At 43.0% G+C, this 20,054-nt stretch overlaps 1 protein-coding gene across 1 annotated transcript in view; it reads right to left on the bottom strand.

Moving 5' to 3' along the window:
- The window catches only part of LOC122931541 (schlafen family member 12-like), a 122,513-nt gene that overhangs the window by 29,498 nt on the left and 72,961 nt on the right, over nucleotides 1–20,054 (bottom strand). Inside the window, exon 3 of the mRNA XM_044285609.1 lies at nucleotides 15,823–15,881. Coding sequence (XP_044141544.1) covers nucleotides 15,823–15,881 — 59 coding nt within the window. The remainder of the gene's footprint in view (nucleotides 1–15,822; nucleotides 15,882–20,054) is intronic.

Genomic DNA, 20,054 nt, shown 5'->3' with positions numbered 1-20,054 from the left:
CGCCTACTTGGTAAAGCAAGACGGGGTACGTTTCCCTGTCTACACTGTGCGCAGTGTTCTAACGTAAAGAAAGGGGACAAAATCTATCATCCACAGACTGGTGAGTCCATACAAATTAAAGGGTTCCATACATGTCAAGCCAACTATGTAATTTATCTTTTGAAATGTCCATGTGGCCTGATAAATGTAGGGGAGACCACCCAGAATGTGAGGGATCGTATTTGTCAACATAAGTCCACTATCAGATGCGAGAACCTGCTGCTCCCGGTTCCTCACCATTTTCATAAAATGAAACAGTGTATCCCAATTGAAATTTCAAATAATAGAAAAAAATAGAACTACCCAGAAGAGGTGGTAACAGACAGCAAATGCTTAAAAAACAAGAGGCATATTGGATACATAGGCTACAAAGTTTAGAACCCAAGGGGCTCAACAGAGATTACGAACTGTCCTCGTTTATTTAAACGAATATAATGTCATTGTGATATATGTGTCAAACAGTGGATATGATGACTAACCATCCATCTTCTTATTTTTTTTCAGATGCACTAAGAACCGGACCCCCACCATGTTTGCCATCCTTTTCTGTATCCTTTTCTAGGTGTTGGTCCTTTTTCTTTCCCTGATCCTTATTGTTCTTTATTTTCTTTCTGTCCCACTCTATTTCTTTTTCTTCTTTTTTCCTGTTCCATCTTTTCTTTTTCTTTCCCTGTCCTTCTCATTTTTATATAATTTTCCCCTCATTTTATTCTGTTAATCTTTACCTATAGTTGAAGATTGATTTATTTCCCAAATTAGCACATTTCACCATAATCTACTCCACACTGTCTAGAGACTTAGATCTCCATTTCTTTGATAACAGATTTTAAACAAAGTAAACAGGAGGATCGGATCCGGTGCGTTCCAAGCTGGAACGCATCGGCTACTTCCGGTTCGCGATCTGTGTGGTGACTGCACTATTTGCAGTCATGTCCCCTGAATCAATGGTTCTTTTTCTCTAACATAATAAGTTATACATAGTACCCCCCTGGACAAGTGTAGTGGTTACATTAATCTGAGGGTGTGAGGCGGTATGCGTTCCAGCTTGGAACGCATAGGCACTTCCGGTTTCGGCTATTTCCTTCCGGGCCGGTTATATCACAGCACATGCACCACTTTGCCTTAGCGTCCATATGGGTGTGGATACACCATCAGCTCTACTTTCTCTACGTTGTTTCTCCTTCACGGCAACTTGGTAAGTGTTGTTTTGTCTATATGGGGGAACCCGGTTCTACTAGAAATAGCCATATATGCATCTGATTGTTTTCAATTTTTCAAAGTTACTCTGGGACTGAGGTCGTCCCTATACTGTAGTAATAGCTGCCTATGTCAAAGGATCGCAGACATATTCCTCTATGTATATCAACACATTTACAAATATCTATCTTACGTTTTTTTTTTAATAATTATCCTGAATGTCGATTTACTAGATATGGAGTGCTACAACTTGATGCTTGTCTTCCGACAATAAGTGTAATAGAATGTATATACACAACTAGATTCATGTATATGAAGTGTTTATATTGCTGTATTTTTCTTTTTTCCTTTTTTCATAGTTTTATTTTTCTGGATTTTTTGATTTTCTTGGTACCTGCATTTGAGTATTTCTCATTATGTAAAGGGTTAGTACCATATGACGAAATAAGGTGCAATGGATATATATTTAATTTGATGTTGCCATTATAATATATTGTATACTTATAGAATATTTTCTCATTATCAGTGTTTGATAAAGGTCTTACGACCGAAAGGTCACAAATTGGTAAGGTTGCCATAAAAATAAACTAATTCGAATTCAAGTTGAGTGCGGTTGTTTTTCCTTTCACTATGAATTTCTACAGTTGTGGCCAAAAGTTTTGAGAATTACATAAATATTGGAAATTGGAAAAGTTGCTGCTTAAGTTTTTATAATAGCAATTTGCATATACTCCAGAATGTTATGAAGAGTGATCAGTTGAATTGCTTAGTCCTTCTTTGCCATGAAAATTAACTTAATCCCAAAAAACGCTTTCCACTGCATTTCATTGCTGTCATTAAAAGGACCTGCCGAGATCATTTCAGTAATCGTCTTGTTAACTTAGGTGAGAATGTTGACGAGCACAAGGCTGGAGATCATTATGTCAGGCTGATTGGGTTAAAATGGCAGACTTGACCTGTTAAAAGGAGGGTGATGCTTGAAATCATTGTTCTTTCATTGTTAACCATGTTGACCTGCAAAGAAACGCGTGCAGCCACCATTGTGTTGCATAAAAATTGCTTCACAGGCAAGGATATTTTGGCTACTAAGATTGCACCTCAATCAACAATTTATAGGATCATCAAGAACTTCAAGGAAAGAGGTTTAATTCTTGTTAAGAAGGCTTCAGGGTGTCCAAAAAAGTCCAGCAAGCGCCAGGATCATCTTTTAAAGAGGATTCAGCTGCGGGATCGGAGTGCCACCAGTGCAGAGATTGCTCAGGAATGGCAGCAGGCAGGTGTGAGCGCATCTGCACGCACAGTGAGGCGAAAACTTTTGGAAGATGGCCTGGGGTCAAGAAGGGCAGCAAAGAAGCCACTTCTCTCCAAAAAAAACATCAGGGACAGATTGATCTTCTGCAGAAAATATGGTGAATGGACTGCTGAAGACTGGGGCAAAGTCATATTCTCCGATGAAGCCTCTTTCCGATTGTTTGGGGCATCAGGAAAAAGGCGTGTCCGGAGAAGAAAAGGTGAGCGCTACCATCAGTCCTGTGTCATGCCAACAGTAAAGTATCCTGAGACCATTCATGTGTGGGGTTGCTTCTCATCCAAGGGAGTGGGCTCACTCACAATTTTGCCCAAAAACACAGCCATGAATAAAGAATGGTACCAAAACACCCTCCAATAGAAACTTCTTCCAACAATCCAACAACAGTTTGGTGAAGAACAATGCATTTTCCAGCACGATGGAGCACCGTGCCATAAGGCAAAAGTGATAACCAAGTAGTTCGGAGACCAAAACGCGGTCCATGGCCTGGAAACTCTCCAGATCTTAATCCCATTGAGAACTGGTGGTCAATCCTCAAGAGGCGGGTGGACAAACAAAAACCCACTAATTCTGACAAACTCCAAGAAGTGATTATGAAAGAATGGGTTGCTATCAGTCAGGAATTGTCCCAGAAGTTGATTGAGAGCATTCCCAGTCGAATTGCAGAGGTCCTGAAAAAGAAGGGCCAACACTGCAAATACTGACTCTTTGCATAAATGTCATGTAATTGTCGATAAAAGCCTTTGAAACGTATGAAGTGCGTGTAATTATATTTCACTACATCACAGAAACAACTGAAACGAAGATCTAAAAGCAGTTTAGCAGCAAACTTTGTGAAAACTAATATTTGTGTCATTCTCAAAACTTTTGGCCACGACTGTACTTGTTTGTCCTCGTCTTAGATTTGTATGTGCTCTGGTAGTGTTTGTATAGATCTTTTGCAGTCTGTGTGCTGGCTTCTGTTCGTATTTCTGCAGACATCCCAACCTGCAAAAACTCATTTCAGGGAGGTTTTTTTTTCTTTTTTCTTTCACAAACTTTTTATTACATTTTCCAAACATATGCAGTATCTGCACACTTTGCTCTATGGTGTGAAGGACTGGGCTCATTACCCTGCCCCAAATGATCATATTTATGTATATTATTAAAGGAATTCTGTCACCACCTATAAGCGCTGTGAGCTAAACATATGCTCATTTCCATGGTAGCATTTTGATTTCTAAGGTGGCCTTATAAAAACTATTTGTGGCTTTATTCTGCGGAAAAACAGGTTTTACTAACCGGTCAATCATTAAGGTGCCCAAGCAGGGGTGGCCTGTGGTTTATCTCATGCTTGTATTTCATGTTTGCCTTGGATTTGTCTGTGCTCTGTCTGGTTCTGAATTGTGCCATGACTGTGTCCCTGGTGCTTTGCACTATTGTTCTTGACCTTCTCTCACAATGAAGCTCAATGTATAAAAGAAAGAACACGGTAGAAGTCATTTAAAAGAGGAGAAATATTGTAATAAATGGTGCATATTACTGGTCATTGTGCAAAATACAATATATGAATATAACATTTTCTCTGCCCTTCAGTAATTTCTGACCACAATGTCACCAGTACCATGCTGTAATATGTTATAAACGAAGTGTAATATGACCAGTTAATGCTTTACTCACTTTTATGCTATAGCTGGGGTTTTTTGTTCTTTAAATAGAGCAACCTAAGTTTCTAAGGGTATGTTCTCATGATGGATTTTGAAAATTAAAACTGCATGTGTTTTTTTCAGCGCAATTTTTCCATGTTTTTTTTTATATTTTTATTTAAACCAATGCATGTTTACTTCACTACAGAACTGCATTTTCAGCTTGTGGTTTTTGACTCTTCCCATTCATTTCAATGGGATATTCACAGTAGATTCTGTTCCGAGATAAGGATTAAGTTGAAAAACAGGCAAATGCTGCTTCCTATTGAAATGAATGGGAGGCTGTTTTCAGGTATTTTTTGGAGCTGATTTTGAAGCGGACATGCTACAAAAAAACTCAATGTGAACTGGCCCTAACAGTTAAACACAGTTTAATAGGCAGGTGTAAGGTGAAAGCAGCTTTAAGATACATTACAGTTTATTATTTGTGCATACTCTATTGAATTACACAAAAAAGTAAACCATGCATTAACTTTAACCCCTTTACATCATGCACTGTATAACTGACGCAGCGACAAGTTTGCTAATTCAAGATATAGATACCATTTTAATGTACTCTAGAAGGAGCCAACTGAACATGGCATCTAAGTGTTTAGACAGAGGGAGAAGAAGCTCCCTCTGTCACCCCATTGCAACTAGGGCTGCAACGATTAATCAAAGTTATCAATAATATTCGATAACGGGATTCGTTGTTGACGAATCCCATTATCGAATAATCGGCCGATTCGTTGCTATGCGGGCGGTCAGTCGCTATGCATGCGGGTCCTTAATCGGCAGTAACTTTTACTTTAAATCAGTGCATCTTTATTACCTGACAATCTCCAGAAACAGGCAGAGTGGGCGGTGGCATAACGTCACTTACTCACGTGATGCGTCTATGAATGAAGCAGGCGGAGCAGACGCGTCATGTGAGTGAGTGACGTGCTGATTTAAAGATCAAGTAAATGTTACTGCCAGTTAAGGAATAGTCTACTGCTGTGAGCGTCTGTTATGGGGAGGTGGATCTGTGGATGGCACTGTTATGTGGAGGGGGGGTGGGGAACTGTGGATGACACATATAGCATAAGATGCTATATAGTGCCATCCACAGATCCCCCTCCCCATAACAGTGCCATCCACAGAGCCCCCTCCCCATAACAGTGCCATCCACAGATCCCCCTCCCCCTAACATTGCCATCCACAGATCCCCCTCCCCATAACAGTGCCACCCACAGATCCCCCTCCCCATAACAGAGTGCCACCCACAGATCCCCCTCCCCATAACAGAGTGCCATCCACAGATCCCCCTCCCCATAACAGAGTGCCATCCACAGATCCCCCTCCCCATAACAGAGTGCCATCCACAGATCCCCCTCCCCATAACAGAGTGCCATCCACAGATCCCCCTCCCCATAACAGAGTGCCATCCACAGATCCCCCTCCCCATAACAGAGTGCCATCCACAGATCCCTCTCTCCATAACAGCGTGTCATCCACAGATCCTCTCCATAACAGTGCGTCATCCACAGATCCCCCTCCATAATAGTGCATCATCCACAATTTGTTTTAATATGGCCTTTGAACATAATTTTTCAAGTAAAATCATATAAACCCCTTTTTATTGTCATTTTGGTGTTTTTTCCAATTAAATCAATGAAATTATCGACAACTAATCGATTATTCAAATAATCGTTAGCTGCAGCCCTAATTGCAACCTTCTCAATTGCGGAGTAACAACAGATTGATATGGATGTACAATAAAGGAATTCAAGAGGGGCCTGGATGTATTTCTGGAGCGTAATAATATTACAGGCTATAGCTACTAGAGAGATATCGTTGATCCAGGGATTTATTCTGATTGCCTGATTGGAGTCGGGAAGGAATTTTTATTCCCCTAAAGTGAGGAAAATTGGCTTCTACCTCACAGGGGTTTTTTGCCTTCCTCTGGATCAACTTGCAGGATGACAGGTCGAACTGGATGGACAAATGTCTTTTTTCGGCCTTATGTACTATGTACTATGTATGATACCTGACAATGGTCACTAGGCCCAACATGTATGGAAAACTATTAGTCTTTGCCTGCATTATGCAAGTCCCTACAGTATAAACAAACTAAGGGTCCATTCACACGTCCGTAAGTGTTTTGTGGATCCGCAAAACACGGACATTGCCGATGTGCATTTCGAAATTTGCGGACCGCACATCGCCGGTACTAGAATAGAAAATGCCTCATCTTGTCCGCAATTGTGGACAGGAATAGAACATGTTCTATTTTTTTGCAGAAACGGAAGCACGGATGCGGAAGTGCGGATCCGCAAATGCGGACAGCACATTTCGGCCCCATTGAAAATGAATGGGTCTGCACCCGTTCCGCAAAATTGCGGAACGGATGCGTACCCATTTTGGGGACGTGTGAATGGACCCTTAGAAATGGTATCCCACATCCATATCAACCCAATGGAAAATTGTTTGTAACAATCTATTCTGTGTTATGTGAAACAAGTTCCCACTCCATGCCATCTTTTTCCAGGAAATCATGTCCCACAGTAATCATGTATAGCACTATGTATCTATCTATGTATCTGTATAGCACAACTACAGGTCTGTAGCACATGCCCTGTAGCTTCACTATAGATCTAAGGCGCTTGTCATACACTCTTTACTGACGAGGTGGCTGGGGCCAGAAGTGACTGCACATGCGCAAGAACAAGTGTGCGCTCACTCCCGTGAAAACCTGGCCACCAGAGCAGCCACCCGAGCTTGCGCAACTACTGCTGAGAACATTAAAATCGGTGGCCACCACCCCTATATAGGAGCATGAAATTTGGGTCTGTTTGAGGAAGAACAGAAGATGATAGATGCAGAATTGAAAAATAAACTAAATTGAAGAAATGATCCGTGGACTAAAAGGAAATTATTAAAATGTTCATTATTGAGGTGAGACAACCCCTTTAAAACAATGCCATCATTGCTGTTCTCGCTCATCCCGACACCTCAAAATGGAATAAAAGGTAATCAAAAAAGAAATTTTTCCACAAAACAGAATAAAAACTACAGATTGTTCTGCTAACTTATTACAGTTCCATCAATGGGAAAAAAATAGAAAAAAAAAGTAATTTCTCTTCAGATACGGCGAAAAGTAGAGGATGAATAAACATACAGCCTAAAGCTGTTCTGATTTACGGACCAATGCAGTCCAAGCAGACTACCGCAGTGTACAGAACAAATTTATAAAACTGGCAGTAGTAGAACATAACTTTTAATATGATACCTTAAAATGGAAGACCCACAATAATGTTCATAGACACCACTACCAATGGACCAGTATCACCAGCTGTAACTATACAGCCTGGACCGCAGCGGCTCCCTGTGACGATACGCTGGCTTGCGCTCCAGCGTGGAACGCACCGGCCGCCTGCGATGATACGCTGGCTTGCGTTCCAGCGTGGAACGCAGCGACCGCCTGTGTTGCACTGCCACACGCAGGACCCAGCACACAGACTGTGCAAGAACAGGAACCAGTCTGCCTCGCAGGGACAGGTCCACTGACCGGTGACTCCTGACGAGCTAAGTACCTCTCTTCACCCCCATCTGTGACTGTGGCTCGTTATAATGCCACACTATGGGGGTTGCTTGAAATAGTAATGATACATATCAGCTGTTAATAACCGTGCTGTTTACAATTTAAGTGTGATTTGGTGAACTGTCCCAACTGGTGGACAAGTCACCCCTATTGTTGCTTATATCCATTTCTTGGGGCCCCTGACGAACTGTAACACAACAGGGAAACGCGTCGGGCCACCCATGGTTATTGAGCTTCTCAGCATCATCAACGAATACATATGTGGGGTGTTCTACCTTGACACCCACACATATATTGTTTTTCAGGACACTATCCTCACAGGTCTAGTGTACGACTAGCGATCGCCTCCAGGGACCTGGTGGCGTATCGCAGGTGGTGTACCACAACGACATCTAGGGACTACCTCCCCCCTCACTTGCTCCCTGTCAGGACGAAGCTGGGCAGTCAGAGCACTGCTTAGGGAGAACTGAGGGTTTTGGTTAGGAGGTGGTGGTGAACGGGAACAGGGCTCCTTTAATAGGGCGCTACTAGGGGCTGAGACCCAGCATCCCTCCCTCCCTTTCCTCCCTCCCTCGAGTCTCAGTATACTCACCAAGAGTAGGGTGGTTCCACCCTGCTCCTTCCAATTCTGCACCTCATTTTAGGGCATTTATTTTATTTTTTAATAATAAAAGTTAAATATTAAAGGTAACCATTATTCCAAAATTGTCTTTTCTAACTCTAGGTACCTTAAACCCCAACGGCTCATATCTGTGTAATATAATCCGTTGAATAAACATACAGCCTAAAGCTGTTCTGATTTACGGACCAATGCAGTCCAAGCAGACTACTGCAGTGTACAGAACAAATTTATAAAACTGGCAGTAGTAGAACATAACTTTTAATATGATACCTTAAAATGGAAGACCCACAATAATGTTCATAGACACCACTACCAATGGACCAGTATCACCAGCTGTAACAATACAGCCTGGACCGCAGCGGCTCCCTGTGACGATACGCTGGCTTGCGCTCCAGCGTGGAACGCACCGGCCGCCTGCGATGATACGCTGGCTTGCGTTCCAGTGTGGAACGCAGCGACCGCCTGTGTTGTTACGCTGGCTTGCGCTCCAGCGTGGAACGCAGTGGCCGCTGGGCCTTCCGTGACTCCACCCATTTACCATTCAGCCCTTAAATTGAAGACAGATGCTAAGCAGGGTGTTCCACTAATGGAGTGCGCACCCTGCTAGCTCCATTGCATCTGAGGACTCTGTCCACATATCCAAACCTGGATGCCTAACTACATCGTGAAGGACTGTCTACCTTCTTGCCACTGGCTTTCTAGCCAGGACCAACTAACCGCAAGTATATGCCTGTTACCTGCTCTGATTAATGTCCTGGAACTCAGAGTGAACTTACTGCATAGTGTATACTAAACTGTGGACATGCTATACTAACTCTGAACCTACTGCATAGTGTATACCAAACTGTGGACATGCTATACTAACTCTGAACCTACTGCATAGTATATACCAAACTGTGGACATGCTATACAAACTCTGAACCTACTGCATAGTACATATCAAACTGTGGACATGCTATACTAACTCTGAACCTACTGCATAGTATATATCAAACTGTGGACATGCTATACAAACACTGAACCTACTGCATAGTATATATCAAACTGTGGACATGCTATACTAACTCTGAACCTACTGCATAGTGTATACTAAACTATGGACATGATATACTAACCTTGAACCTATGGCATACTATATGCTAAACTGAGGACATGCTATATACTAACTCTGAAGCTATTGCATACTAGATGCTAACTCTGAACGTTGCACAAGCTTATACTAGCTCGTGACCCCTGTAATTCTGGGAGTCCCTCCTTACCATCAGTAAAACTAATTAGATGGATAGCGGTAAATGATTTTGTTACCCCAAACTCTCCGCCTAAGACTGAGAGTGACGCCTGGGGTACATACTGAGTAACCGCGAATCCCACAGCCAAACACAAGGGTGGTGGGATAATAGTGGATGTCCATTGCTTCCGCAGTTGGGATCCTAACTGATCAACTAGGTGCGTTACACCAGCATCCCCTACCATGAAGGTGTATTGATGCCTAAAAAGGGGGAGGGGTAAACTAGCATGGAGAGGCATACGCTTCTTACCAGATAGTCTACGCAGGTAGTGACTTGCTTGAATATTACACTCGTTCAGGTTGTTCTCATCCCCACAGGAGGGGAACTGCTGTGTCGCCGTCTGGTCCGTGTATATTGTAGCAGAAAACAACATTGCTTACCGGTAATTGTTTTTCTTGATACCCATGACGGCACCAGTGATAGTAATAAACGTGAAGGGGGGGGGGGGAAGAGAGAGAGAGAGAGAGAGAGACAGAGAGACACAGACAGACAGAGAGAGACAGACAGAGAGAGAGAGACACAGACAGAGAGAGACAGAGAGACACAGAGAGAGAGAGAGACAGACAGAGAGACACAGACAGAGAGAGAGAGAGACAGACAGACAGAGAGAGAGACAGACAGAGAGAGACAGACAGACAGACAGACAGACAGACAGAGAGATCCAATACCCAAGGATGAAGGGCTAGCTGCATATCAAAAAAGCCCCTTATCCAGGCCAGCTTGTAAAAAGTCTAGGACCCTAGAGACATTTGGGGGAAGAGAAGGGGTTGGGATTGATCCCTAAGAAGGAGGAGAAGACCTCCCAGATCTTATTATATTTCCTAGCTGTAGTAGCTTTCCTACTTCCCAGAATGGTGGTCACTACTGATTGGGACAGACCCCGACCTAACCAAATCCCCCTCTCAGTCTCCACACTGCCAGGTGCAAGATTTTTGGATTTGGATTGAGCCTTGATGCAATAGATCCTCCCGGGGAGGTAGAATCCATGGGGGGGCTATCGCTAGGTGTAGGAGGCAGGAGTACCAGGACTTTTTAGGCCATACTGGAGCAACTAGGGTAATTATTGCTTTCTCCCTCTGGTCTTTCTTTAGGACCTGCGGAATTAGGGAAAAAGGAGGGAAGGCATAACCCTCCTCCTGAGACCAGTCCTGTGCCAATCAGTCTAGGGCTGTTAGATCGTCCAAACGATTTAGGGAGAAGAATCTCTACTTTCTTGTTCTTCCTAGAGGCAAATAGGTCTACCGTGGGGAGGCAGAATTTTTTAATTAACTGGGAGAATACCTCTGGGTTTAGGCACCAATCTCCCTGTTTTAGCTGGGTGCGGCTCAGAAAATCGGCCACTATGTTCTCCTTCCCCTTTATGTGGACTGCCGACAGGGATAGAAGTTTCTGTTCTGCTAGCTGAAAAATCTGGTGACAGAGTATTGCCAGAGAAGGTACCCTTGTTCCACCTTGATGGTTGACGTATGCAACTGTTGTTAAGTTGTCCGAGTATAGAATTATTTTCTTGTGGGATATGTCCGGAACTAATCGCTTTTAACGCCATTTCCACTGCCTTTAGTTCTTTAAAATTTGAGGTGGCTTTCCTGGTATTCAAATCCCACCTCCCTTGCCAACCTTTGTTCTCCGAGTAAGCCCCCCAACCCCATGGGCTGGCATCCGTAGTTATTATCGGATCTTGAAAAGACCAGGGTACCCCTGCTGAAAAATTCTCTATCACTGACAACCAAAGAAGAGACATCCTCGCTTCCGCGGACAAATGGAAAGACCGGTCTAACGACTGATTGCAGCCGTCCCATTGGTGCAGGATGCATGACTGTAGCTTCCTTGTATGGGCCTGCGCATATGGGACCGCCGGAATTGTTGCTGTCAGGTGTCCCAGTACTGCCATTGCTCTTCTGAACGAGCAGAGGTAGGACCTGAAAAGATCCCAAACATGTTCCCTGATGGAGATTATCTTGGCGGACGGGAGGAAAGTTTTTTCTACCCGGGAATCTAATAGGATGCCTAAAAAAACACAAGTCTGAGATGGTGACAGGCAAGACTTTTTCCCATTTATTTCCAGCCCAGGTTCTTTAACAGGGCGCAGGAAACACTGATGTTTTGGATTAACTTTTCTTTGGTCTGGGAAATAAAACAGGAAGTCATCTAGATATGGCAGCAACAAAACCCCTGACAATCTTAGAAAGGAAGCCACCTCCGCATTCACTTTTGTAAAGATTGCAGGTGTAGACACTCTCCCTGAACCCAGACCGCTGTCCTTAACAAATTTGGGGAGGACACATGAATTGGCACATGGTAATATGCGTCCTCTAAGTCCAGAGTCGCCATCCAGCAATCTCTTGTTAGGAGATCTATGGCTGATCTTATGGTCTCCATGCGAAAATTATTGTATTTGAGGAATTTGTTTAGTTTCTTGAAGTTCAGGATTACCCGGAAGGAGCCATTGGGTTTTTTCACAAAAAAAAAAGGGAAGAGTAAAAACCCTTGCCCCTCTCTGCCTGTGGAACCGGGACAACTACCCCTTTCCATAGGAGAAGCAACACCTCTGACTCTAAGGCCTGTCTTTTGATTTGGTCCTTGGTGCAGTCTGTCTGATTGAATCCCGGGGACGGGTCAGAAATTCTAGCCGGAACCCTTCTCCAATCCCTCCCAGGATCCAACCGTTTTTGGTTACCGCTTTCCAGGCTGGGAGAAAAAGAGATAATCTTCCCCCTACCTGGGATTCGGCGTCATTGTTTATCCTTAGGTCTTTGGTCTTAAAAAGGAAACCGCCAGATTTCTTAAGAAATCTATTCTTTTAACTTCTGTCGTACTGTCTACCCCTTTGTTTTTTATTCTGGTATCTACAAAAAAAAGGGGGGGGCCTTGGGAAACCGGAAAGCCCTTCTTTTTGTCTGAGGCTTTTTCAAGTATGTCGTCAAGAGACGACCCAAAAAGCCTGTCACCCTCAGAGGGGATAGAGCACAGTCTAGCCTTTGAGGCCTAATCCGCTTTCCAGGATTTCAGCCAGATAGCTCTCCTAGCCGCATTGGACATGGTGGATGATCTGGCCGAAAACCTAATCCGTGGAGGCATCTGCTAAAAAGTAGGCGGTCTTAAAAAAGGTGGGAAGGGAGGCCAAAACTTCTTCTCTTGGCTTCTCCTCACTGTGATGCTGTTCTAACTGTTCCAGCCAGATATGCAGTGATCTAGAAACCCATGATGCTGCGACAGCAGGTCTCAAGCAGGTAAGGGACGATTCCCACACCTTCTTTAAATAAAAATCCGCTCTCTTGTATAAAGGGTCAGACAGGCTACCCAGGTCATCAAACGGTAGAGCAGACTCCTTGGCGATCTTTGCAACCGGAGTGTCTACTGTAGGGGCCTTGTCCCAAATAGCTGCTACTTTCTCATCAAAGGGATATTTCCTTTTAACCGAGTTTGGGATAAAAAACTTCCTATCAGGATTTTTCCATTCCTTCCTAATTAATGCTTGGACATTTTCGTGAATGGTGAAAATCCTATGCTTCCTGGAAACTAACCCCTGAAAAGCTATATCTGCTGTAGACTTAGCCTGTTTCACATCTTCCAGTTGCATGGTTGCTCTGACAGCTTTAGGAAGGTTTTGGGTGTCTTAGGGCAAAAAAAAGGAACCCCCTGCTTCCTCGTCTTCTGACGATGTAGCGTCGTTAGAAAATAACTGGCCCGCATCTATTTCCTGCATGTCGGAGCGGTCTATCTCAGAATCCCTAACATCCGGGGACTTTTCTGGTGACCTATGGCGGATTTTACTCAATGACTTTAAAGAGGCCCTGACCTCAGATCTTATTAAGGACCTCATGTTTTTGGAGAGTCTTTGAGATTCCTCCGCCACCAACTTATCAATACACGGGCTGCATAACGGTTTAGAATAAGAGGATGCCAGGGCCACTTTACATCCTGCACACTCCTTATGTTTCGTTTTTTAAGTCGCTTTTTTTTTTGGGGGGGGGGGGGGGGGGGGGGGGGGGTCTTTGCAACCTAAACAAGCCAAGCCAAGAACACCCCATTAATAAAGAAAAAGATCCATCTCACCACCGATCTTTGTCCACACTCCTCAGGACTGGTACCGGACTAGCAGGCCTCGAGGGTTCCAGGGGTTCGGCGCGTCCATCAACCGGCTCGGACATCTTTGCAGGGAAAACGAGCCTCTTCAGCACAGCACTGTGTGCTACATCAGCTGGCTGGATCCCCCCCCCCCCCGCAGCAACATTTATATATTTTAAAAGACGCGCCTAGGCAATTCCGGCGCTTCTTCCCTACTTCCGAGTTAAGCCCCGCCCCATCGGAAGCGCGCACATGCGCAGACGCCCCCTGAAGCCAACAGGAAGCCCGGCAAAAGACGCCAAACAGCAAGAGGGAAGTCGCCTGAACACGGCCACAGCTGCTCCATCGGGATCGGCGCCGGAATGCGGGGGAGAAAACAGACTGGAGGTAGCAGCACCGGAGAGCCTTCAGCCACCTACTAGATCAGAACCTGGGCCTCCCCCCAGCTGCCGGTGAGAACCATCCTTAGGAGCTTCCCAGGGACTTCCTATCCGGAGGACACGAAACTTGAACTGGTGCTTGGTGGGGGTGTGAACCTTTTATCTTCTCAGGTTTCCTGTCCCGGATGGGAGGTCCCTGGTCGCATGGGGTGCCGTCATGGGTGAGAGGAAAGAAACAACCAACACCAAACACAGGGTAGGTTCTACCACTAATGATGAAGGGTGCAATGAAACCTATATAAGTGCTCAAGTAGATAGATATATGTGTCCCTACACGTTTCATCTAATTTATAGCCCCAGAATCATGAGGGGACACAGGGCTAGTGCTACATCAATATGGACTGGTTTGTTCTCAATGTGGCCATCCAGGATAATGTATGGTCGCACCTCTGGATCTGATTACCCCTTGTAAGATAGGGGGTACTGTGGCAAAGGTTCACACCAAGAAATGATGTCTGGCGTCCCCTATTTGCATGTGGCGTCTTAGGTAGGGGATGCCATTCAGCCAATCACTGGCTCCAGCGATGATCAACATGAGCTACTGATTGGCTCAGCGGCATTCCCAGCCATTTCCTGCTGTGTAGATACAACAGCAGGAAGTGAAACAGCGAGGAGCAAGGCACTGAAAAAAACGCAGAGGCAGGGAATTGGTGAGGAGAGTATAATAAGCTGGTTTAATTTTTTTTACCATTTGATGGCGATAGGAATACTTTTAAAATAATCTTTTAATGCAATTCAGCACACGTGTCTAACACAGCAGACGTCCTCTTGATTTTGTAGGTTCGACCTATCACATTACTTTTGAATACCCAGTTCAGATTAACAAAAATGCATGCCATATATCCATATTGCCACCAGGTGACCACATTCAATCTGTTCTGGAAGTGGCTATGAACCAGGTGATCTTTCAGACTGCGACCCCTGTGTTTCTACTAGCCATGCACTTTCCTGACTAGACTAATAGGTAGCTTTATGTCCCCTGATTAAACTGGGTGTTTAAATCCCAGTGGAAACACATAAGGATACCCATCGAGTTTACCCTCTTGCTTTCTCGTAAATTCATTAAGTAGAGCTGGTACCATCTGCATTAGGGTGCTTTCAGTTTATTCTAGCCAGTGAGTGACAGTCCAAAGGGGTCATTTTTGTTCAGGTGGCTGGTCCGCTATCTGGACATAAAAGCCTAGTCCAGGCCAAGTAGGGGCCCATTAGGCATAGTAACCCAGCTCTGCCCAAACCCACTTAGGTGAATCTTCCGTCTCTATCCTCCATACTACGTGAATATGGTAAGATCGTCCGTTGTTTTGTGAGCACTGGGTATTTTCTGCACATTTGGATGGGTATTAGCTGACCACATTGAGGTCTTTGCTTTATTATAGATGTCTATCCTGTAGGCAGTGTTTTAACAATTTTGATTAAAGGGTATACCCTACACCCTGCAGGCATTTGCCTTGTTTTTCTGCTATTGATCAGCAGCAATTTCTAACTACAATTTCCAGTGGTTGCCTTGCGTAGAAAATATTGGATTAAAAAAAATCATTAGTTATGTAATTTAGCATATCTTCCCAAAGTCTTGCTTGATATGGAAGTTTCACTGTGCCTACAGTTACTCACCTCTGAGTCATCTTTTTTTTTTCCCAAAAATGTGTCTTTGCAGGGACGCCATCGCACACCTACGAATACAAACAAAGCACTGAACTGAAAGTGATACGGTCACAAACAAAGAATCAATAATGTCTTACAATCAAAGCAAACACTAAGCCTACAGATGCATTATTATTATTCAAATAGTACATACTCCTTTGCAACCAGAGGAATAATTTGCAACATGTACTGCATCTAAAGCATAACCGATACACATTTGGGAAATGGTAGCCAAACAGCTAATGTTTATGTGGTTTCCTGACTCAACCCAAATAATATAGGTCAGGAAAGATCAGGACTGGGCAGTTGGATTCCATGTTCAGTTTAGGAGACACCAGTTGCCCAAATGACTTCTCACTGATCTGATATGGATGACCTATCCATGTTTGACATTCAAATGGATTTCACTCTCTGCTGCCTGACCCGACTTGTGCCCGACTCCCGTATCGACCATGAGCTGCCTGACCTGACTCCTTGCATGTCTAGTCACAGAATGAACATAACCCTGTTCGAGGGAGTATAGTAGAATTAGGTCAATTTATAAACAGACTTCACAGGATTACCATTAATTCTAAAATATAGCCTTTAATAATATTATTAAAAGATGGACCCTTTGAATATAAACAAAAATAAAGAGAAATCAAATCAAAAACCTATGTATCGATTGTCTCCTTGGTAGCAGGAAGGGCAGCTAGGTACAATTGTGATAGGATAAATGGGGCAATATCCCTGATGCTTACCCTATTGTGGTAGCCCTGCCTACAAAACGGAATAGCCGCCCAGATAAGGGCTATCCTGTGTCTCGTGCCTCCTGATGATCCCTGGAGAGCCCTAGGACAGATGACAATAAAGGGATGACAATAAGGGCTATTCCAAACTGGAGGTCTGGACTAATCAATAGTGTACAAAAAACAAAAAAGCTTGTGAGACACACCCCCCGTGTGGTGATGACTGGACCACCCATTGATGAAATAGTGCAAAAAGATATATAGTAAAATAGAGAGTAACTAGAGTGTCACGTTGACATTTCTAAGTTAGCCGTCCAACGCGTTTCGTCCGGTTGGTATGGGGCTCCTTAGGGGACAAAAAAAACAACAAAACAGAATATCCTACACCACAGAAATTGACATGGGGGGGGGGGGGGGAGAGACAGGGATATCTCTTTCTCTCCTAGTATAGTGGTCACTACACAGAGCCACATATAGATAGTTGATATACAGTTATATCGAGTATAGTGATCTCTACACATAGAGCGCCTTATAGATAATATACAGTTGTATCACTATACCACACAGTTGTACCACAGTTACGATAGTATTGTTAGCAACACCTTAGCCAAAGAAACTGCAATTTAGCAAGACAAGCATACATTTTTCTTTTCAATTCATATGTCAGTTTAACAGGTATTTTCTTGGTTCATAAAGATACCAAAGCCACAAACAAAAAGAAAAGCAGCCTATAGAATACAATTAAATACAAGGTAGTATAATATTGTTGTAGAGGCTTGCAGCAAGTATAAATAAACCACCAGTAAACCCAATAGATGAAAGGACTGGCAGTACTTGCGTGACCAGTGAGGAGCCTTTAAGAGTCAGTACAGCACCGATCCAGAGGTGATGTAGCCGTCAGGAAGAGGATGCTTGTGTAGATATGTCCCGGCGTGCCTGTTATCTGAATAGAGGCGAGGCAGCATCTGAGGCTTAGCGGCGGCGATTGGCCAGCGCTGCAGCAAGGGACACGCCTCCTACAAAAAAATCAGTCCAGTACAACAGACGGAGCTGAGACACCGGAGCCTATACCGGGCGAACGGAGCGGCGCCCAGGCATACTAGTAAGTGCAGGGGGACCCCTGGGCGCCGCTCTGCCCACAGATAGAGTTAGTTTTTAGTTTGTATACTAGTGAAAGGTCCTCTTTAAACCCGGCTTCCGGGTAGGACGTCAGTGATAGATTGATCACATGACCGCATCGATGCGGTCACGTGACTAGTGGTGGCATCCCTGGAAACTGAGCCCTGTATAGCTGCATGATGGTAGCGGTGCAATGCAATTCTGTGTGTGGATAAGATCGCTTGTTTCTAACTCAGCATGTATGGATGAGGTTGTAAATATGAAATGCCGAACATGGTGGTGTATAATATACTTCGATCCAAATAAAGTATGGACGCAAGACACGGGTACTTATGTTGTTAATGATTTTTCTATAAGTGGCAAATGGATATTTAGTATAGATGTTCTATTATTATTTACTTGTCTTTGTCTGATAATTCATATTATATTATTATTATTTAGGGTCATGATTAATTTATTTTCTTTTATTCTCATTTAACTACAATTAATATGTTAGTATATCACCTACAATGCTCAAAAAAGCATCCACACAGAATTATTATAATCAATTAATTCCTTTATTAGACATCCATCAACGGTATATCATTAAAACATACATGAAAACAGCAATCATGGGAACACGACGGTGTTACAGATAATTGTATAAAAACAGAGAAAGCTCCAGACCAGAAAGCGACTAGTATCCCCCCCATGCAAAATTGGGGCAGTGTCAGCTTAGTAGGGCACATATAGCAAAAATGCACCCAGAGCATGCATAATAACACACTAATTAATATGTTAGTGTATTTAATATTTTTGTTAAAAATTGATATTTTATTATTTAATGTTTATTTTTTACCATTTTTCTTATTATTTTTACATGATACAGTACATTTAATTTATTTTAGTTGGGTTAGAGAGGGTTGCAGAGATGAACACCCTATATATATATTGGTGCATTATGTTGTGCTCACCAAGATTCAAAAGTGTTCCTAATGGTAGTGGCTAGTCACTGTAGTCTATTAAATATGTTTGAGTCCAAAAATTTAACTAACAAATAAACTACTAATATTTTTAGAAAGGCTCCACCAGCAAACTACTGGAGCTCAGCCTTTCAGTTACCAGCTGAAAAGAAACTAATAAATCAATAATAATATAGGTTGGCTTACAGTATTTTTGCATGTAAAAATTTATTGCATATAAAAATTTATTGACCCACTAAATATTAAACAAAACGAATTTGATATCGACATATCAGCATAAATACATAAGTATATATATATTGTATAGATATATATATATATATATATATATATATATATATATATATATATATATATATATATATATATATATATATATAGTGCGGAGCTCACGCACAGACCTATACAGCTGGAGTACTCCAAACAAATGAATAAGACCTTTTGGCTAAAATGTAACTGCAAGAATCATTCGGTTAACCACTCAAAATGTCCATATGATTGTACGCCGATTTACCAGTTGTTGGAACCGGAGAGGTTCAAGGAATGTCCTTACTGCGGTCTCCTACAAAGAAAGCTCTGTACTCAGGTGCCGTTTGTCGATGGCAATTACACCGCTTCTGATCGATGGCGCTCCACTTACTCCTCTTACGGAGCGGGCTTCCGACCCGTTCTCACAGCGTCCCACGTGACCAGCTAGATGGCAATTTGCTGGTCGATGACGTAGGCGCTTGGAGCCGTCTGGTTGACGGAAGCTGATGCAGCCGAGTTTGTAGTTGCTTGGGCCCGTCGGATTAACAGAAGTTGGTACAGCAGAGTTTACTTGGTACTTGATTTGTTCGGCAAAGTTGAATGTATCAACATAGATTAAACTACCTTGTCGGTAGTTCGCAAATGGACAATGGTATAGGACTTCTTGCGATAGTTGAAAAAAAGTCCTTTTCTTGCAAGATTATAAAAACCGCACCAATAGCCAGGTCTAATCCACACTAGACACGTTTCGGAACTAAGTTCCTTCCTCAGTAGGTAAATGTGGAATGCTGAATGAAGACCTACTAGTCATGTCTTTAAATACTCTTTTGGGTTTAGTATAAAATATGGTTCGGATTCTGGACTATGCAGTCATCTATCCAATACAGGCTGCACAATCCCAATCCTCACCCTGGATGCAATAGCTTAAAACACATAAGTGATCAATATTAGACACTAATACATTATATACTAGAACCTACAATATCACATTATACAAATAAATATTAAAAATGAATAAAAAAAGAACAAATTAAAATAGACAAATAAATAGACAAATAAATCGCAAACTCAGGGGCTGCCGGAATACCTGGAGTGTAGCAGAGGGGGGATTTGCGAACTACCGACAAGGTAGTTTAATCTATGT

Source organism: Bufo gargarizans, chromosome 3 (genome assembly GCF_014858855.1).
Source record: "Bufo gargarizans isolate SCDJY-AF-19 chromosome 3, ASM1485885v1, whole genome shotgun sequence".
NCBI lineage: Eukaryota > Metazoa > Chordata > Amphibia > Anura > Bufonidae > Bufo > Bufo gargarizans.
This window is presented reverse-complemented; position numbering and strand designations above follow the sequence as displayed.